Source organism: Apostichopus japonicus, chromosome 3 (genome assembly GCF_037975245.1).
Source record: "Apostichopus japonicus isolate 1M-3 chromosome 3, ASM3797524v1, whole genome shotgun sequence".
Lineage (NCBI taxonomy): Eukaryota > Metazoa > Echinodermata > Holothuroidea > Aspidochirotida > Stichopodidae > Apostichopus > Apostichopus japonicus.
This window is the reverse complement of record NC_092563.1, coordinates 8,968,362-8,991,708: the sequence shown is the minus strand read 5'-3', so window position 1 is coordinate 8,991,708 and position 23,347 is coordinate 8,968,362. Positions and strand designations below refer to the sequence as shown.

General features: G+C 37.2%; 1 protein-coding gene and 1 long non-coding RNA gene across 2 annotated transcripts in view; both read left to right on the top strand.

Annotated features, from left to right (window-relative positions):
* Positions 1 to 23,347, top strand: part of LOC139962203 (sushi, nidogen and EGF-like domain-containing protein 1) — a 54,918-nt gene that overhangs the window by 24,173 nt on the left and 7,398 nt on the right. The window contains exons 2-4 of the mRNA XM_071962199.1: positions 7,949 to 8,085; positions 16,192 to 16,524; positions 17,618 to 17,767. Coding sequence (XP_071818300.1) covers positions 7,949 to 8,085; positions 16,192 to 16,524; positions 17,618 to 17,767 — 620 coding nt within the window. The remainder of the gene's footprint in view (positions 1 to 7,948; positions 8,086 to 16,191; positions 16,525 to 17,617; positions 17,768 to 23,347) is intronic.
* Positions 8,161 to 15,768, top strand: LOC139962199 (uncharacterized). The gene is made up of 3 exons (XR_011791162.1): positions 8,161 to 8,522; positions 11,734 to 12,189; positions 13,407 to 15,768. It is a non-coding gene; the product is annotated as an uncharacterized lncRNA (long non-coding RNA).

Below are 23,347 nucleotides of genomic sequence, written 5' to 3'. Positions count from 1 at the left end.
TTGCAATTTTCACCTGGCCTTAAATGCAATTTGGTGCTCCAAATGAAATTTTTCTCTCATTTGGAAATGAAAAAGGGGTTTTCTGACTTGCGGAGCGGGGGGCGGAATGATACTTCCGCCCCCCCATATTTTTCACTGGGGGGCTGGAGCCTCCCAGCCCCCCGGTTCCTACGTCCTTGGTTTCTCCAAAATGTCTTCTGTTTTACTACAAGTAGCTATTTGACTGTTTATATACCTCATAGTGCATTCTGATTGCGTGCAAGCAGTTAGTGTTGCTTACCTGGTCATGCTTTCTGTTATTATATAATGTAAGCATATAGGATTGCTCACCTCACAGTGTTTTGTTCTCCGACGTAGGTCCTTAACTGTTATATTGCTGGTCTGAATTTTACTGTTCGTCAAAAGGTCAGATTCGCATTTCCTTACCTATTTGTACTTCATGTTTTCATGTAAACAAAGAATCTGGATAGAACCCCCCCCCCCCCCACCTTAGGCTCCGTCCCTCCCGAACAAACTTCAATTGTTTATTGTAACCAAACAAAATAGTAACCAGAAAACCAGCCGGCTAAATGATTCCTTTTTTTAATAAGTTTATACTACCTGGAATCACCTGATTGACAGAGCAACTGAGGATATGTGTTCTGAAATCAAGTAGCAGAACATCAGCAAAGAGTTCAAGAAAACTTGATCATTACAAAGGTATTACCCTTCTGAATGTTAATAACAGATAACAGTCATTAGTGAGAGTGGAAAACCCTCTCAGCCACTTCAAAGAGGAAAGGTGAAATCCTAGTGACACCAAAAACAAAAATCCATTCATTACAGAAATAATTGAGTTTGCCAGCTTTCGAGGTTTCCAGACTTTGACGTCCGTTGAATTTAAATAACCTTCCATCAGCATCATATTTGGACACAAATTTGGACAATATCCGTCACTAAATGTACTCGCTCTAATAACAAGCCCTTAAATTAGGGACAAATGTAAAAGGTTAAGGTCAAGTGTTTTGTGTCATATTAAATCCCTGAGGTCTTTAATATTGAGAATTCAGCTCAGTTTAAGATATTGTTCAGTAATTTCTGATTAGATTTAGAAACAAATGGCATCTCAAACAGCATCATAAACCTCCACAATTAAGTATGGTGAGAGCATGGCTGTATACCAAGATAGGGAGAGCAATGAAATAGCATATTTACCCTTATCTATAACTTTCACAAAGTACTAATATATGTTCTTAAAAATGCAAATCATTCTCAGTTTAATAACAGCAATATCAATTAAGATTTGAACAATTATGTGCCCGGTACTTTCATGTACACCATTTCCTTGCACAAAATATCATGCTGAAGTCCAAAACTTATTACTGCCCACTCCTGAACTAAGAAGAAACGCTTTCAGGGATTCAATTCTGCTATAGCCTTAAAGGCACTGAAGACTCGCCCCAAACCACGTGCCGCCCTCTGAAAAAAAGTTAACTTTCCGTTGCTTGCAAGTGAAGTTTTCTTCTTGTCGCTACAAAATTCAGACAGCAATGAAACGTGATACCTTGTTATCTTTTATCTGGACCTGAGATCAGGGAGTTCCATAACAACTCCCTGCTGAGATGTCCATCGCTGCTATTTTCAATTTCAATTCATTTTCAATTTCTTTATTCCAGTATAAATGATAACATTTATAAATAGGACACATAAAAAAGTGATACATAAATGACGTAAACATGTACAAAAATGAAAGCATGAAACAAAAACAAGAAATAAGATAGAGGAATAGAAGTTTTAAAGATTAAAGATTAAAAGGATTATAACAGAGATTCTAAGAACCCATTTTGAATATAGATGGCTGCTCTGTAGATAAATGAGTTCTTAAAAAGCATAATTTTAAAAGATGGCAAGATAGTAGGATTACGTAGATTGTACTTGCTGGTTCTATTGCACAGAGAGATCAACTCGGAGTGAAGTGGGTGATCTTTAGAACTATGCATATTCTTAGCTAGTCTTATGAATTCATTTTCAGCAGCAGTGTTTACTTTACCAACAAGGCTTTCATAGTCGAGATTAAATATTTTGGAGCAGTATTTCAAGAAACTTCTAATTCTTTTCTTGTCCTTTTCAAGTAGAAAGTGATACCAGACAGGAACTGCATACACAATCACTGGCAGAATTGATGAGCTGAAAACCATATCTCTTACATTAGAATGAAAATAAGGAGTAATATATGCCAACGTTGATACAATATAATACACCTTAGACATCGATTTAGATATATGTTTAGTAAAGGTTAACTTGGCGTCAATATCAACTCCTAAGTACATAGTATGAGACACCCGCTCAACAATGGAGCCTTGAACATAAGTTTTCTGATCCCTGGTCTGAATGAGACCTTGATGTTTAATGTTAATGTTTTCAAAAATTATTTCTTTAGATTTCTTTGGATTAAGTAAGAGGTTCTTCTGCTCACACAAATTGACCATATTATCAATACAGTATTTATAGTCATTTTGATTTTCAAGGTGTGTCCGCTTTGAAATGTTACAGGATATGGCTGTATCATCAGCGTACTTAATTACATCACACCCCATTGAAGAACGTATATCATCTGTGTATATTGTAAAAATTAACGCAGATAGAGGACCTCCCTGGGGGACTCCCACTGTAATATTTGATTCCTCTGAATAACCTTTCTGTAGCTTGACTTGTCGAGACCATCCTTGTAAAAAATTAGCCAACCAATGTATAAGCCAAGGCTCATTGATAAAACTACACAAACTTTGGATTAACCGATTTGGTAAAACCGTATTAAAAGCACTTGAAAAATCTAAGAATAAAACTTTAGTGACTGTTGTGTCACTCTGATTTAAACCAGAAACAACACAATGTACGAGCTTGAGTATAGCATCTGTGCAGGACACGCCTTTTTTGTAGGCAAACTGATTTTTATCACCGTGTGATACGATGGCCTGCGTCAAGTATGGAAATAATAATTTTTGCATACAATTAAAACCAATGCTGGACATGTCAATTGGTCTAAAATCGTTTACAGATGTTGGAATAGAGATTTTAGGCACAGGTGATGTTTTAGCATGCTTCCATAGGGACGGAATTGAATTCTCATTTAAACTTACATTATATAAATTAGTGAATATGCCAGCTAATTCTTCAGAGCAATACTTGTACACCCACCAGGGAATTTGATCAAAACCAGACGCAATTCCTATCTTAACAAGTCCAAATTGTCTTTTTACATCTTTCTTTAGTATTACTGGTGGTACAGCAGTTGATAGGTCTGGTAGTATAAGTGAAATATCTTTGCTCGAAGCATCATTAAAACGTCCGAAGTGTTGACTTAATTTTTGGCCAAACTCATCAGTTACCAAGTTTCTTTGCTGTTCATCTGGTTTCCGTATTGATTTGAGTAGATCCCACAGAGACTGTTTGTCTGTTGTTACCTTTTGAAAGTATTCATTCCTCCTCTTGAACACATGTTTGTTTATTTGCCTCTGTAACCTGTTCCGTAGAGTAGTGTCACCATCATCAATTGCTTCCTTTTTCTCTTTCTCCAACTGCTTGATCTTATCATCGGCTGGCAATCTTTTCATAACTTCTGAGTGTGACATTGTCCTATAAGGAATGCAGATATCAGTTGTAAAATTGATGTAAGATGATACTTCTTTACGTATCTGTAAAAACCCTCCAATCTGTTGAATCCAACATCACTCGTAAATTGTCAACGTTACTCTTCCTGGTGTCTCTTTCCTTTGGTCTTGGTATCTTTTGAACTTCTCGATAACGTTCTGTGTATCGTGGCATAATTAGAACACTGAAATGATCTGATGTAGCTATAGGATGCATTTTCTTGGCAGTGAAGTAACTCCAACCTTTAACATACACAGCATCCAAAATGGTGTTAGATCTTGGGAAGGTGACAAAATTTACGAGGTTGTTGTAGCCCATTGTTTCGAGGAATGGTAAACGGTCCCTGTTGAGATCCCCAACAATAATGATATATGAACGCGGATTCTCCATTAAAATTGATGTTAAAGCATTTTTCAACGCTGCGTTCGAAACCGTGAAGTTTGCTGAAGGGCGAGTATACACATTTACGATAGTCATGTTTGATATGTCACTGGGCAGAAACCGAGGACGAGCTCTCACAGTAAGTAACTCAATGTCTGGTGTTGACAAGGTGAAACACACTTTGGGAGTATTGATAGACCATTCTTTCGATATGTAGGTCATCAAACCACCGCCATTAGCCGTGAATCCGCGATCTTGGCGGAACATGTGGAAATTCTGCAATTGAAGAGCCTCGTCAGCGACTTGGTGTTGAACATTCTCACCTTCCCATTTGTTTCCAACTGTTTGAAGTTTCGTTTCTTGCAAGGCAATAAAACATAGGTTCGGCATATTTCCAACTGTCTGTTCTAGATGTATAAATTTCCCCTGAAGACTGTTAATATTTGACGAAAAACCATAAGGAAAGCTGAAATTTGATGCCTTTGTATGCTTTAACCTCTCCTGAATACCGGCTCGTGCGCCTCTACGCCTGCGAACTATGTACACTTTGTTATGGGTATTGACCGCAGCTGTATGTATTGACTGTACACTAGTGTCTAATTACCGGCGGTAAGCATGCTGTGTTTGTATTTTCTGGGATCGATGGTGGTGGCTAACACTTCTGTTACACCTCATTCGAAACTACGTCAGACTACCGGCATTAGACGTTTCTTTGTGCGCGAGTCTTCACTCCCTTTATACAACCATTGCCTTGAAGCAAATTAGAAGTCTCAACTTGAAAACAGAATTATCCAGCTACAGTGCTTTCAATGTTTTTACACTTTCCCTCTTACTAAGCTGAAATGACCTTTGAGCCTCACAAAGAATTACTGGACTCTTGTACTCATTATAGGAAAGTCATATGCCTATATGATATCTGATATCTGATGATGTCATGTTTATGATGTCATGTTTATAATTTCGAGAGTGTAACCTCTGCTGAACCCAAAAGAATCTGTAGCCTCCACCAAAACAATAGGGTTCGTGTACTCATTATACAGAAGCCGTAGCTATACATATACCAGCTACTGCAATTTTCTCTCTGGAAACGTATTAACACAGTGTTCAAGTATTGACACCTGGTGACCTTAAGTGAACTCTGACCTACACAAAATTATGTGCAAACTATACACCACACAAGGATATCATACCATTCCTATATTAGCTCCTTTATTTCTGGTTCTTGGGATATAACACTTTTGATATATTCACATTTTGCCATCTGCTGACCCAAATGGCATTTGACCTCCACAACAACCAATAGGGTTCGAACTATATTACAGGGAATCCACATTCCAAATATAAGAATTGCACAGGCTACCTTCCTTGAGATATCATGTTTACAAGATTTTCTCACTATTCGCCTTCTGTTGATCTCAAATGACCTCAAATGACCTTTGACGTTCATGACAAACACTGCAGATCGTCTACTCACCGACGGAAAGTTATACACTAAGTTGAACTTCCTGCAACTTCTACTTCTTGAAATATTGTGTGAACCATGTTTTTCAGACTTTGAACCGTGCTGACTATGACATTTGACCAGTACCAACAACATTCCCGAACCAGTTCTACCTAAGGGGAACCTACACACCAAATATGAAATTTACCCCAGTGACCGAATGTTAATAAGTATAATCATCATATCGTTTGAAGTAAATGTATGACAGGGGCTCTAATGGAGGATCGAGTCAATATCATGGCGTGAGACAATATTAAACACGAAATCAATTTAAACTCCCCAAAAGGGGCTAATATTTAATAACATACTTTGATCCCATACACTGCCGGTCACTTTAAAGTATTTTTTTTATGGATGTCTCAACCACAAGTAAAACACTATAAACTTCTAATAAACACAACACCTCACAATACCTTTGAATTGCTCCTGTATAACCTGGTCTGTGTAATTAAGCGTAACTTGTTTCCACCAAACATGGATCATTGAGGAATGCTGTATGTTAAATGTACGTAAACCGTAACACATAACATGATCGAGAAGGAAGTGAAGAGAGGACATTAATATGAATTTTCTCGACCATCACTCCCACCTCTATACCGGGAAAATACCGGATGACTCCCAGTCACTGTTGCCAGGCTATACAGGAAGACATTAATTTGTCTCAGTTCTGACAAGTTCTGACAAGTCGCACCTATTATTATGATGTTGTCAAGTTATTTTATAACAAATACAGGCAGTAGGATGTTTTAAGTAGGAATGGGAGGTAAATGTTGAAACTGCTTGCCATAAGGCCTAGAACATTGGCTATAGATTCTATACATGGATAACTATGTAGCGAAAAGTTAGCTATATGCCCTGAGAAGTGAACCCTCGAAAAGTGTTGGCGAAAGACCTTTGTATGAATAAAACTGAAGCGGGAAACTGGCCTGGCTGTTGACCACTATACGTGTTGAATTATATAAGCCCTTGAGTAACCGCGATCTAAGTAAAATTATTATCAGTTATAATCAGTGATTTGTTAAGAGAGATGGGCTTACAATATCCAGCAAGGTTAATGTGCAATTAGCATGCGATTGATCAAATTACAAACGAATGGCTCAAAATGTTTTGAATTTTCCTTTTATCATAAGGAATATTAATATGATGTTATACTTCCGAGCAGAACAGCTGTGAAAGAGGAGCAACATTTAGCTCAATAATCGTACTTTTCTACTTTTCTATATATATATATATATATATATATATAAATGAAAATCGTAATGAGTTGGAAAATCAAGAACAGTGAAAAAACTTTCAGTTTCCACCGGGATTCGAACCACAGGCCTCCCGCTCTGTACGCGGACACCCTAACCACTAGGCTATGGACGCTGATTGTATGTCCAGAGGTTCGAAACCGGTAAGGAAGATCGTAATTTCACTGTAGGCGTGGAATATATATATATATATATATATATATATATATATATATATATATATATATATATATATATATATATATATATATAATATATATATATATATATATATATATATATATATATATATATATATATATATATATATATATATTATATTCTATAGACGGAACTCATGCGAGGTCAACGGTGAATTTCCGATTTGTGTTTTACAAGGGAAACTAGAACACCTGTGATATCTACGAGGACGATAATTAGGCTAGCGCATTAAAAAAATACAGCCTATAGCCATGCAGTTAATATTGATATGGTGTTACCGTAAATATGGGGTGATATGGGGGGGGGGGAGGGGGTACCCATAAAGCGAGAAAACGAAGGCGTACTTTGTGAATACGCTAATTATGTTATGTCTCAATCATTTACTTTTATTAATTTTACGAGAAGGGACCGACTGGGTGGAGTGGGGGAGAGTTGAATGCTGTTGAGGTAGATTTTGTTTGACTTCTTTCCTTCGAGAATTATCAACCGCAAACCGGTACAAACGAATTCGTAAATTGTAATGTTATATGTTCAGAGTATAGGAGGGACAAGAGAGTTCTCTTAAAGGGTGTGAAGACTCGCGCAAAAAGGAACGTCTAATGCCGGTAATCTGACCTAATTTCGAATGAGGTGTAACAGAAGTGTGAGACACCACCATCGATCCCAGAAAATACACACACAGCTTGCTACCGTTGGTGATTAGACACTAGTGTACAGTCAGTACATACAGCTGCAGTCAATACCCACAGCACAGTGTATAAACGATGCAGCGATGGACATCTCAGGTCCAGCTTAAGATAACAAAGTATCACATTTCATTACTGTCTGCATTTTGTAGCGACAAGCGAAAAACTTCACTTGCAAGCAACGGAAAGTTAACTTTTTCAGAGCGCGGCACGCGGTTTGGGGCGAGTCTTCGATGCCTTTAAAGTGCGGTCTGTATAGGATATTTAATGTCATCCAGTGTTGTTATTTTTTCCAGCTCGCACATCAGTTCTTCTACCCTTTGGAGAGGATGAAGGAGACGTGGCTCTGCCTCCCGGTGATGAGGATACCTCCTCCATCATTTACCTGAAACATGATTTCAACTTCTTTGGGAATAAGGTTTACAAATTCTATGTAAGTATACAAGAGAATTAAACGTAAATGTTTCAAGACAATAAGGAATGGTTCACACTACACTGTAAAAAAAATGGGAAACCTTACACCCAAAATGTGAGGAATCCTGGTTTCCCGGTGTGGGTTACTTTGGTGTTACACCAGAAAGAGCGTTAAGGTAATATCTTCTGTCGATGACCCAAATGAAGGGAAACCGAGAGGTCCAATGATGGTGATTCTTATATTCTCTTCACGTAACGTCATCACAACTATGATTCTCGAGCAATGACACGGCTTCTAACATAATACACTAGCTCCGCCCCTTGTTAATATTTCTTGCTTTGCGCGCGGGGGAATTAACAGACTGCACGTTAAAGTCATATACGTACGTACGTATACCGTACCGAATCGTACGTAGACTATAGACGTGACGATGTACAAGAAGCTCGCACAAAAAGGTAAGATCATTTGAATCTTTAATAATTTACCCTAAAAAATGAAATCGTAGTTAAAATTCTGAACTGTCAACACATTGAAATGAGGTGTCATACACTGGTTGTGTTTAATATCCTGTTTAGCAAGCCGCATTATCACAAACTTGCCACTGAGAGATGCGATCAATTACAAATCGACTAAACTATTAATGTCAACGTTAGGCTAGCCAGGCTATGCCTAAGCTAACTAAGGCTAGTGATAATTGCTACTAGCATAGCCTGAGTTAGCTTAGGCCTAGCCTAATTGTAAAGACAGGTGCATTCTCCAAGCAGGCTAAAAATTAAAAAAAAAACATGGTGCCGAGCCTAGGCCGACTCATTTACTTTGTGGTCAACTAAGGAATGTGGGCCTTGGTCTAGGCTAATTAGGCCCCCTATACTAGTATTAGCCTATGCCTATAAGTAATAATACTCGGGAGTATTAATGTCAACATTAGGCTATCAAACTAGGCCAGCCTAGCCTAAATACTACTAGGCTAATTGATAATGATAATGTTGGAGATATGTTAGCCTATCACATTGTTCAGGTTGTGTGTAATTTGTTTGGGTTTATCAAACATGGGAAGACTAGGACTAGGCTGCTAGGCCTGAGTTAGGCATTGTAAGGCCAAATAGTTTTTTTAATTGTTTAGCGTCTCCGCTTGCTTCCTTTTTGGAGGCCGTCAGTTTTTTTTCTCCAAAAACTACAAAAATCTAATAGCCTACTGTAACTGTTAAGTATTAGGCCTAGCTTAACTTTTGTTTGGAAAAATTCATGGCTCACCCTAGTCTAAACCATGTGATTGGCCTATGATTTAATGAATATCTAATTTGATGTTTCAAGGTTAATCTGGAGACAGGTATGCATTACTGAGTCAGGCCAAATTCATTTTTAGCCCAGAAAAAGCATGATAGGCCTAGGGTAGAGTACCCAGAACTTGACCGCCACCCAGAACCTGACTGCTAATTAATAAATAACAATTAATTGAACAAACATTATACATTTATGTGATTTATGTATTCCACTATATTTTTCACATTTGTTGCTGATGATAAAGACTAGTGTTTGCACGGGTTATCCGGGTACCCGGGTACCCGCCCGACGCGATACTACCCGGTTCCTAATTTATTACCCGAATCCTAAGCAAAGTGTGAATTAAAAAAAAAAAAAAAAAAAAAAAAGGCAAACAGACGGTTAGGCAGATTTCCCATTGACTTAGTGTGGTGTTAGGCTACAATGTGGTCGAAGATAACAGCAATAACGAAGTGGCCCGCTCGACGCGATAATACCCAGTTCCTAATTTATTACCCGAATCATACGCAAAGTGTGATTGTTTAAAAAATAAAAAAATTGCAAACCGATGGTTAGGCTGATTTCCCATTGACTTAGTGTGGTGTTAGGCAACCATGTGGTCGAACGTAACAGCAATAACGAAAGTATTCCATGGATGTCTTACAACTGCGTCACAACTCCAGCAAATAAACAGATGGTTAGGCTTAGCTAGATTTCTCATTGACTTAGTGTGGTGTTAGGCTACCATGTGGAAGAAATTGTTATTTATTCATTCGTTTATTTCAAAGAAGGAAAGGCTGACAAGGAATTTTACGCGATGTTTATGGATTATAGACGGGATAACTAAAAAATAGTAATCGCAAGTGGCTTTTTACTAATCGTTTATTCCAAATGCGATCAAATTGCCCGAATCGCGCAATCTCGCGGCTAATGCGAACCCTGTGCCTGCATAACAGAGAGTAGTAGTATTTAAAACTGTTTAAGAGCTAAATTGGATATTTATATGGTTTGATCCAATAGACGTGCACGAGCTAGCATAAGCAGCGGCGGCAGTGCGATGTTAGTAGTAATGCTAAATATAATTAAATAATTAATTTATTAACAAGTTAATGAAAGAAACAGAAGCAAATACAAATTATTGAGGGAGGTTTTATACCTTATCTTACACCTACGTATTTGAACACTAAAACATTGTCAGTAGAGAATAAAATGCATTTATTACAGCATCCAATATGTAATTTCTTGAAAATCGTGATACACGAGGGTAAACAATTTTTTCCGGGTACCCGGATACCCGACGGGTAACGGCCCTCGGGTACCCGGTTCCCGATTTTTGGACCCGTGTAAACACTAATAAAGACCAATATTTTAGCCATTTTGATTACTAATACTGGTAAATAACATAAATTCAAAAATGGAACTGAATTTTTTTGGGGAAAATTCTGTTTTCTTGAAAAGACCTTTAATGATTTCACACTAATTAAAATGTGGTAAATATGTAAAAATAACTCAAATCTTTTGGATTTTCTGACTGCTACTATTTAATGTGAAATTATTGAACACTTCCACTAAGGCATAAATTATAAATTGATTGAAGTACATGAGATCTTTTTTGGGAAAATTCTGTTTTCTTGAAAATACCTTTAAGGATTTCACACTAATTAAACTGCGGTAAATATGTAAAAGTAACTGAAATCTTTAGGATTTTCTGACTGCTACTATTTAATGTGAAATTATTGAACACTTTCATTAAGGCATAAATTATAAATTGATTCAAGTACATGAGATCTGGGGTTGGTCATGTTCTGGAACTCAAAACTAAATTTACATTGCAGTATTCAACCACTATATGGGAAATACACACTGTAGCTGTATTAGTACTGTTTTAACACCAATATGTGATCAATGTTTGAATACACAAATATGCCACAATGTTGGTTCCTAAATTATAGAAAAATTATTACATAATAGCTTAATTCTTCAAATGTCAATATCAAACTTGGCAACCAAACTGTATGTCTGATTTATTTAAACCTGTATTGGGATATATTTTTAGCAAGTCAACAGGTGCCAAACACTCAAACCTGGTACTGAGTTAACAATGCAGTGTTTTCTGCCTAGTTAGATGTGGCAGCATGAAACAAGTAATAAATTAATGGTCATACCAGACTGAAACTATGTTCTTCAAAGAGGCAAGTAAATCACCAAACCTTGGTTTTCTGGTTATATTTGCATTCTCTTTCAGATTCATTTGTTATCCTCTGTCAAAACTGACCCAGTTATTCACTGACCCAGTAGCTCAACAGTGTTGGCAGCTTAGTTTTATGCCATATGGTATTGAGTACAATGTTCAGTATTACCAAATATCTCAAAACCTTTTGTTTTTTCTTTTTGTATGATCAGGCAAAATGAGGAGAGGTCAACTGGAGTCCAATCATTCCTGATGGAGAAGACAACAAAACCCTTAAAGAACATACAGAGGTTATGAAGAAGGAATTTAAAAAAAAAACACTCCAAGCGTTGATCTAATCAAACAACGAATGGAAATAACTTATGCTCAAAGGCGTAAATTAATTAACTCCTAACCACTTATTGTTGAAGTTCAAGAGAAATACCCTGTATTGTTTTCGCCATGCGAAATTAGGCAATGAATTCAAACGTCTAACAGATACAGAACTTCACAAAAACTTTGAAAGCTTTTTAAGCAAGGCTGCAAGTAAAATCTTATCAGAAGTAAAACTAAAGCCACAACTTTTGCCAATAGTGATGAAGCACCTGCAAATTGAGGAAAAGACTGTTGCTGCACTTTTAGTCCTTCCAGTTGTGTTCAGAAGCAAGAGTTTCTTCAAACTTTACGAGGTAAGTGATCAACAAAATCATTGCAACGTTAGGTGATTTGTTTCTTCTCTAATTTCTAGACTTGTTGAGAAGTTGCAAGGAACTAACACACTCATGTTGGCTTTTTACAATCTAAGGACAAAACATTCAAAATAGTATCTTAGGCAAGGTTTCTGCCAGAAAATTTGAAGGGGGGAGGGGGGGGTGGTGAAGTCGGTGAACCACCTAAAAAAGAAAAATCAATAAAAAACAACAAATACCCGAGAAAAAATCTGATCGTGCTCACTCGCGAGGGTGATCGCCAAGTATAGGCATACAGTCAGCATGTGATTTTGTCCCAAAATTCACTGTAGCAATTTTCAGATTTTATATGTCATTTTGGTAAAAGCAAATAGATTATAAAGACTTGTTGATTCCTTGCCAGAGCCAAAAGGAATCTCAACCTATGCAGTCATGCTTGTGTGTGTGTCTGTGATCAAGGCTCAAAATAAGACCACACAAATGCGCACCCGCAAATGCGGGAAAAAATGGTTTGCGGGTGCACACAACAAAGGCAAACGAAAAGATTTGAGGGTCAAAAAAGAAACGTGTCCGAGAACAACTGACGGCTGCCTAGGCTCCTTACTGTACAAACTTGTAGGATGGTCCAGTACGGAGCCTAGTCACATGTCAATTTTTTTCGGACATAGTTTGTTTTCTGGTAAACAAACCTCTGTGCTGGCAGACAATGCGATTCCACCAGCAAAGTTTTGCGAGTAATAAAAACCTTAATTCGAGCTTTGGTGACATCGCTTGTAAACATAAGTGAACAATACAAGATCCAACCATTCTCATACTTAGTAGGTGGAATACCCCTAGTGAGTACATGATCCTTATTGTTTTTGGCCAAGGTCAAAAACCTACACTGGGTATGAACATTGCTTGTAAACCCTAATAATAATAATGTATGCTTTTATATAGCGCATTACACATGAGTCTCAATGCGCTTTAAATCCATTACCACTGGTCATGGTATAACTCGTATGACCCACACATATGTGGGTACAAGGCGCTGAGATCAGCACCAAATTCACAAGTTACACCTCTGCAATCACAATTAGTATTTATATATCAACCAACTCAAAACCGAACATGGAAGCCAATGAATAAAATATCCTGCTAACATTTTCCTATCCCCAGCTCTGATAAACAAACTCACTGAGCGTTTATAACTTGTGGTTTTGCTTTTCTATTCGCAGGAAGAGAGATTATGTTGTGGACACAGCAGAAAATGCGGATCCATTTGTTGCAGTTATTGGGGACATAATGAAGCCAAAGTGCTGTTATATCGTTGTTGAAAAAACACATTGTATTTGACACTGCAAATGTTATTTCTGCGCCCAGCTTTTTGTTCGGACTCCTGTACGCCTGCAACATTCACTACACCACGACTACCCTTGAAACATACACCTTCATTCAGAAATTCTGCATGAAATTTAGTGACAAACTGAAGACCCCAAGGAGAGTAAGGACATTTGATGAAAAGATTAGAGAGTGAGTTAGTCTTTCTTTATCTTGACTGGAGTACTTGTGTGCTACTGTACTGTCGTACTATACTGTAGCAGCAATTCAGAAATTCTGCATGAAATTGAGTGACAAACTGAAGACCCCACGGAGAGTAAGGACATTTGATGAAATTTTAGAGATTAGTGAGTTAGTCATTCTTCATCATGACTGGAGTTCTTGTGTGCTACCTTACTATTGTACTATACTGTAGCAGCATCCTTCTTGTGTGATACTGTACGTCTCAATGCAAACTTAGTATCATATGACATGTGCTATAGCAATTTTGCAACTAATTTTATAACAGACCATCATCTGATAGCTTATGGTAGAATATATTTATTTCTTAAACTGGCAAGTTTACCTAATTTTAAGGATTAATTGCATAATTAACATGCAAAACAAACTTGCTGTTCCAACTTTTTACATGTAAGGGCCTGGATTATGTCACAATCTTACAGCGTTTTGTGTGATTGTGTTTACCACTCATTTAATGTGAGTGATTAAATTAAACATTTTTGGTAATATGCAAAATTATCACGTTTTCCTGACAAGACGAGGTTCTAAGAAAAACGCAATGTGCCACTATAAACTAATATTGAAAAATCATGGTCCTGCATGTAAAAGGACGAAATATTGGGCTGCAAAGTGATCATTAAATACAAATAAAAACTTAGGACAACTTTTGATGTACCGAGACAACTTTTGCGGCAAATCAGAAACTTTGTTATTTTCTTAATCAGTTATTATTCAACCTGTTTTTACATTTTTCTAACTATTGACAACTTGATTGTTTATAATAAAGGTCCTTATCTTTCACCGCAAGTCTACCAGAGATTGACTTAACTGGTCAGCTTAATTGATGTATTGTAGATCATATACAGAATTATCCATCCTGGGATGTAAAATTCTCTTGTGGGCGAGAAAAATGGATCTTTCAAAACAATGTAATAAATAATTATAATTCATGTTGGTCAAGGGGGGGGGGGGTAATTACAAGTTCATTATTTGTATCAATTTATTACATTACAAGTAACTCCTGTCAAATTTAGTATTTAATGTTAGGGGGGGTAGGGGACAGACACACACTCCGAAACCACAGTCTATTTATAATCTTTAAATGGTCTTTAAAAGGATTACACACATGCATGTGTAAGGGATTTACACAGTACAGCATATACCCATGGCTATTTGTATTTTTTACTCCTAGCACATGGTCCCATTGGTTGAGGTCAAACGTCATCAAAATATTAGATCTATGATATTGTTATTGCTCTTCTCTAACTGGTGACTAGTTAAAAGTTACATTCTCTTTCACATATCTTGCTCGGGTAGTAATATGTAATATTTCACTTGCATATAATTAATATTTCGACTGTTAGTTCCTAACATTTCATGCTCAAGGCCTAACCCACTATATAGTTAAGAACGACAAATTGAAATGTGGGGGGGGTCATGTATAACATGTGTATTAATTAAACATATATACTTATTATTTTGTTATAGTAATCCTACTGTTTTTCTTTTTATCAAAGCTTGTTTAAATCGTTCTTTGAAGTTGTGACAATAAATACAGTTGTTTTTTGAAAATATATTCTTTTTTACTTATTCAGCAACACTGGGATAGTATATCCTGGTGTACTGTAGTTTACCCCAGATTTTGGTGTAACCTGTAGGTTACACCACTTCCTCGGTTGCAACTTTTGCTACCACCAGAAAGTGAGGAAACCTTTAGTTACCTCAGATACTGGTGTAATAGTCCCCAGCTATTTAAGGAATGTATGTTACCCCCCAAGCAGGGAAACCTCTGGTTTTCTCACTATCTTAGGATATGTTACCCCTAAACTTGAGGAAACCAACAAACCCTTGGATGTGAGGAAATGTTAGGTTTCCCCAATACCTAAGGAAACAATACTACTTAACTTGAGGAAACCTTTGTTTGACAAAAACCCCAAGTTTGAAGGAAACGTCAAGGTTTCCCTTCGGGTGCGGAAACCTGGTTACCCCAAAAACTGGTGGTAGCCTAGTTGCACCCACTTTTTGGGGTAACCTAACCCCTTTTTTTTTACAGTGTATAGTAGAATGCAGAGACTGAATGGATCTAAATAATTGAAAATAATGTTTCAGTATTGCGGAGATGCGGGATTATGATTAGAAAATTAACCAACTAACCCAAACATACCATGATGCTACTACGCGTACATATAAAAATTGTAAGGAGCTCGTGAAGTGCCCGCAAACGGGCCATATAGGAGGTATAAGCAGGTTACTATTTACGCCTGTTAATTAGGAAGACGATAAACGAATTGCATATTGAAAGGAAGAGGTACGAATGGCAATTGAGTAATGTGTGAAGCAGTGTCCTAGCATTGCATAATATTTAACTACAAATATCTACCCCTCGGCCATGTGTGACTCATCACATTGCGTCATGGGTGACGTTATTGAATTTATGCTGCATTCTTCCTTATTTTACGTTAGATCAACACTAATGGAGTGATATCCCTCAATGAAGGTTTCCCGACGTTTTATCCGAAAGAGTTCCCCTTCTCTCTTGCTGAGGAAACGGCCATGTTGATCGCACCCTTTTACGCAGATGCTGACACCAGTGGCGACAACGGGGGAACCATATACCATCGAGAGTTGTATCGTGATGACGAAAACGACTACCTATTTCGCCGTTTAGAGAGAATGATTTACGCAGATTATTACGAGAATTATTCATTCAACGAGACTAACTTTGAAGCCTTGTTTATGTTTATCGTCACGTGGGATTCTGTGTCCTACTTCTCAGATGAGGCAAAGGCTGATCACGTGAGTTTAACCATCCACGTACGTAGTTGGTGTCCATCCCCCTAATTCCCTGCTACATACCGTACTGGTCTCTATCAGCCGAATATTGGTGTGGTCCGTTACCCATATGATGTTTAAGGTAGCCAATAAATTCCATATCATTTTAAATAAAACTATCCCATTATACTTTTAACTTTCACTGTTCTTAACTTATGGTAACATTTCAGGACTTAGAACAAGAAGATGACGCATATCAACAGACTTCTGCGAGATTACTGCATTATACTTAGAAGTGTAATGAATAGACTACTGCGAGATTACTAGATAGATATTTATTCAGCCAATCATATACAAATACAATGGAAATTGGTTGATAACAAGGGCTCAAAACATTAAAAATTGTAAACAGCAAATGAGACGTATAATAATGCACAGAGATATGAAAACGTTCCTATAAAATATTAAGATGAACAAAATATAAAATGTACCCTACCAAATATAAAAGAGTACAAATATATACGAGATTACTGCATTATACTAAGAAGTGTCATAAATTGGATTTCACCATTCGAAGGAAGTGAAGTTTAAACCAAGTTTTCGCAAGTGTCACAATTTCCTTGGCTGAATGCCGGCAAGTATGTCGTTGTTCATGTCCTGAGTCAGCCGAAGACATGAAATGTCCATGTTTATTAAAGTCAAATACAAATGAGTGACATCATCATTGCAAAATTATCTGGGGAAAAAAAAATCAGATTTTGTCATAAAAGATGCAGATTATGGTTATCCAGATTTTAGGGTAATGGAACTTTCTTCAAGGCAGAACATTGTGACTATACCATTAAAACAATTAAAAAAATATATTTCCATGAAATTAAGTAAGAGTGTTACTATAGAAAACAATTCCTTTACAGCTCGTGGTTTTTTTTTCCTGTGACGTCACAAACTACCCACTTAACAGAGAATCAATATCAATATCGTGCTATAGCATATATAGACCGACTCATTCTAATATTTCAGATCATATCTGGTTAAGGACATTTGGCAATAGTAAAATCATTTAAGTTATCTATCCATTTGGCAAACGTTTTCCTGCTTGTTTGAATCATTTTTCCAGACTAATACTTTTCAAGCTGTGCTGCTTAGCGATCAAGTGGAGTCTTACGTATTTTTCAATTATGATGACATCAACTGGTCGACAGGAGTCTCACCTCATGCAAAGGCAAATGCGGACGGTACTGGGGGACAATATGGTGCGATTGCAAAGGTATATATACATGTTCTCACAACTAGCGGGCCACTATTGGTTTGAACTATGTGAGTGTATAGTGTTGCCAGATGACTATGCTATGCGAATCATTCGTTGGGGTGGGGGGGGGGGGGTGACTAATATATCTGTATATGTACTTTAGGCATTGGCCGTTTTCCGCCTATATAATCTGACATTCCACCAGAACAATGAACTGGCGGAGTATTATTGGGCCAAAGTTTGATAAATATTCTTACAAGTGTCGCACCCCCACAATTAGAGAAGTGCAAGTACCGTCTGAGAGGTTAACCATTGTCGGAAAATAGACCTTAGTTGACCTACTGTGTTGATTTGTTTGCATTTTCTGAGTCATCATCATTCTTTTTAATGCTTTAATGTCGAAGAGGATGAAATAAACTTCTGATGGTCAAAAAAAAAATCTGGAGGACTGAAGGTGACTTTAAGGTATTTTAGAAAATCTTGGATGAAACAGTTGGGACGGGAAGCACTAATATAAACTTTGAGCACTTCTAGCTCAAAATCGACACGGTCATGTTGGCACAAGTTGAATGGTTATAATAGCCCAAGCCATTAGTTATAATATGGTGGGTAGGAAAAGTCAGTTGAAACTTTTATCGATGCTCTAGCGGTCTTGATTTACTGTGTAATTCAATGGGAGCAGTTAATTGCAGTGCGATAGCTACAGTAACAATCAAAACGGTCATAATGACCCCAACAATGACAAGATGACCGGCGTCAATTATTTACAAGCGATGATGATCCAACGACTCTAACAATATTCTGCAACTAATAAATTCTACAGTAGGAAACTAGCTCATTGAAAGGATGAGGTCATAAACGGACTTTCATTTAATATATATATATATATATACATATATATACATATATATATATATATATATATATATATATATATATATATATATATATATATATATATATATATATATATATATATATATATATATATACACACACACATTTAGATTAAATATTGTACATATAGCTTAAATATACTGTACCTTCATCTAAGTTCAGGTTGTAAATTTAATTCAACAATTTAACCTACTTTTTAAATCTCAGGGCATCGTGTACATTTAATATTTTTATTTTTTATTTAAATTATAAAAACTGCATTGACCATCTATATTACATTATATATTTGTGTAGGTCAAGGAAGCTTGGTCCATATTTATGTTAAATAGCCCCACATGGCCTACCTTTACTTTGGATATACAGGCTATAAATGGAAAGAAAGACAATGGTCCATCGCCTGTCCAAACAGCTTGTTCTGTTGGAATTAATGTTATGTAATTGTTATGGTTTTTTATTTAATGCTAGTAATTTTTCCATTTAATGTTTGCATGGATTCCATATATATATACTGACATATATTCCATGATACACCATATGTTCGATTTAATGCTAGCATATATCCATTTGATACTAGCATATATTCTATTTAATGCTAGTAATATTCAATTTAATGCTAGCATGTTTTCCATCAAATGCTATAAGGATGACCATTCATATGCAAACAAGTTTTACTAGGCCTGTATACAAGTTAGCTATGTCAAACATTGGATCATAATATGCTAAGCTGTATACAAGCATAATTTTATTGTAATCTCAATGCGTATGATACCGTACTGTAAATACTATACGAAATAAGCTTTTAAGGTCTCGTACTGTCAGCATAAGGGTATAACTAGGCCTATATAGTACCGGACCGTATACACCACTGCTGAAATTGACCTACACACAGGATACGATCTATATAATCACGGTCATATCAGTTTTGGACCCGTGACTGTGAAATTAACAGTGGGAAGCTTGTATATACGATCATGTCTGGACTTTTATATGCATTTCCGAGCTACTTGGTTTCCGAGACAGTTGTTCAAATTAATTCATCATAATCCAAGCACGTTATTGAAATTATAACTGTGATAGTTTCTGACAGTGTTTTGTCGTTCCTCTAATCACATTTGACATATCACATCAATATCTCACGTCGTATCACCACGTATCATAATTATGTTGTGACGGGGGTTCTCGTGATAAAGTGTATGTGTACACTGTTTGCGGTGGTTAGCCCGAATGACCGCTCAAAATATAAAGATACGAGCTATAGTCGCTTATCTACGGAAGCGTAGAAGGGACATTGCATTGACGAGTTACCAACTTGACAAAACGACAATTTTCTGCAAATTGACGAGTTGTCGAGATGGTAACGTGACAAAATTCAGAAAATTGACGTTTTGACGAGATAACGGATCTCGTCAATGCAACCATTTTTTTGTCGAGATGGTAGTAAGTGTGCAACTCGTCAATTTGCAGAAAATTGCTGCATTGACGAGATCCGTTATCGCGTCAAAACGTCAATTTTCTGAATTTTGTCAACCTGTCGAGATGGTAGTAAGTGTGCAACTCGTCAATTTGCAGAAAATTGCTGCTTTGACGAGATCCGTTATCTCGTCAAAACGTCAATTTTCTGAATTTTGTCAACTTGTCGAGATGGTAGTAAGTGTGCAACTCGTCAATTTGCAGAAAATTGCTGCATTGACGAGATCCGTTATCTCGTCAAAACGACGAATTTTTTGAATTTTGTCGTTTTGTCGAGATTGTAGTAAGTGTGCAGCTCGTCAATTTGCAGAAAATTGCTGCATTGACGAGATCCGTTATCTCGTCAAAACGTCAATTTTCTGAATTTTGTCGTTTTGTCGAGATGGTAGTAAGTGTGCAACTCGTCAATTTGCAGAAAATTGCTGCATTGACGAGATCCGTTATCGCGTCAAAACGTCAATTTTCTGAATTTTGTCAACCTGTCGAGATGGTAGTAAGTGTGCAACTCGTCAATTTGCAGAAAATTGCTGCTTTGACGAGATCCGTTATCTCGTCAAAACGTCAATTTTCTGAATTTTGTCAACTTGTCGAGATGGTAGTAAGTGTGCAACTCGTCAATTTGCAGAAAATTGCTGCATTGACGAGATCCGTTATCTCGTCAAAACGACAATTTTTAGCTCATACCAGCATGCTGGTGTGAGCTATTGTTACAGTGCGGCGTCTATCACTCTATCATTCTATCACTCTATCCGTCAACAATTGGTAAAACCGCTCCCACTCGCACAGTGTTTGATGGAATTTCATGAAACTTGGACACAAGGACCATTGGGTATAGGGCCATCAGAGATGGTCCGAAATTTGGGGTCAAAGGTCACCTGTGGGCCGTAATGGGCCATTTTGTGGAAATACGCAAAATGCTTCCTCTCCTACAGATTCCATGGTACAATGTTGGGGGTTTGTCACGATAGTACTATGGAAGTTTTACCTTCAGGGTGTTCATGAATTTGAGATCAAAGATCAACTAGGGGTCTTTTGTGGCCCGGGCCGCGGCCCTTTATTTTCAGATTGCTTCTGTTCGTACAGTGTATGGCCAGTTATAATGAAACTTGGTCACAACGTTCCTCGGGATGAGAGTTACGAGGTGTGTTCGGAAAATTGAGGTCAAATGTCATTTAGGGGGTCATCGGGGGTCATTCTTTGTAATATTTTCAAATATCTCAATCTTCTCAAGATTTTGATGGATCATATTCAAAGTTGAACTGATGATTGTTGGATTGTGTATGAATAAGGTGATGCCTAATAATTTTTGGTCAAAAGTTAATTAATTACAATTAATCCCCATTGTTTAAAAAAATCTGAGCCTTCACCTTTTGCCAAAGCTCCTTTAATTTGTCTCCCAGTCTCTGCAGTGTTTGTTTACATTTGTGGTTAAGCTCTGCAGAGGCTGTTAGTGGAATTAAAGCAGGACTGGGAGTTGTTATTAACTGTTGAACTGTAAGCATGAGAGCCCTATAGCCAATCAGCACTTGCCGATTCTTAAGAGTCTTTGAGCCTGAGGTATGTAGGCAGCCAGCCAAAATTTTGGCAAGGAGTGCTTCAGGTCTGCTCAGGTAAAGGGGAGAAAGTTTAATAGGGTTGGTCAGTGGTATTGTTTGAGAGAGTGGGTAAAATAGGATTTAAAGGGGGAAAAATAGGAATTATAGCCAATGGTGTGGCCAGGATTCTGCTAACGGAGGGGGGGGGGGGTTATCCCTCATGGACCCAAAATTGGTGGAATCTGAAAAATGGCCTGAAATTTGATGGGCCATAAAGTTTTGTGGGCCCTACATTTTTAAGCTCGAAAAGGTATGAGCTTCTGCACCATTGGTGCTCTAGTTTGAATTTTGTCGTTTTGTCGAGATGGTAGTAAGTGTGCAACTCGTCAATTTGCAGAAAATTGCTGCATTGACGAGATCCGTTATCTCGTCAAAACGTCAATTTTCTGATTTTTGTCACGCTACCATCTCGTCAACTCGTCAATTTGCAGATAATTGTCGTTTTGTCAAGTTGGTAACGCGTCAATGCAATGTCCCTTCTACGCTTCCGTACTTATCGATTCATACGGTGCACCCGATACTCATAGCTAGTACAGTAACTATACTGTTCATGTTCCACAACCGTGCATCAGTAACTACTGCGCTGTGTTCGCAACTTGGTAAAATGTGTTACAGGTGGCACAGTAATTACTGCAAAGCTGTTATACGTTGAACTACGAGTCCGACAGGTGAAAATTTGCAGCAATTTAAAAAAAAAAAAAAAAAAAATTTTGTATTTTGTATTTTTTGTATTTTAAATTTTGAATTTTAACATTAAATTTTAAATTTTAAAATTTAAATTTGCAGTGAGAAAAAACTGCCATGAACAGTAGTTAGTGTACTATCTAGCTATGAGTATCGGGTGCTTTGTACCATGACAGTATAGAGTATTCAATTCCTAGTCGTGGGAAGTTCGATAATCATCGGTTGATTATTTTAGCCAAAGCAACAAACATCACTAGAATCAATTAGCATTGTAAGTAGATATATAATGGAATTCTTCCCTTACGAATCACGGCAGGCTTCATTTTATGTTTCGTAAGATTAGCTCCCCCGTGTTGTTAATCTCCACCCTTCTTAAATATGGACTCATATTGAGCCTATAAAGCAGCCAATCATTACTAATGACGCAATGTTTGGATAAGGGGAGGGCTTTTCTACAACTTCTCCAAAGTAACATTTAAACCCCCCGAAATAGATAGAAATATGCCCAGTTAACAGTAACAAAAGATGCTGAAATGCAGTGTGCACCTGTTACATTATAGTGAGACAGTTGTGGTCGAATGTCAAATGTAGCCTATGTTTGTATATTGGAAAGCAAAAGATTAGTTCTTAAGATTCTAATCATCTTTATATGAACACAAGAAACTAAGAAATGAAAGTTATTTCTGTTCCAATATAAAACGATGGTTGCAGGGACTCTTGTGCAGCAACTCAGTGCGTTAACCTCGTACAGTTTATGGTTGACCGTAATGTTCTTTTCTAATTGTAATGATCAACGGGAGGTGACATACACCGGAAGTTATTAATCACCATAGCAATCGTCGCTCTCCATGAAACCGCTCCCCACTCTCGAGAAGTTCGTGCCCATGCTGTGTCTGATATAAGGGTTAGTGGCCTATTAATAGGGCATTAAGTGCGTAACTTCCTACACGTC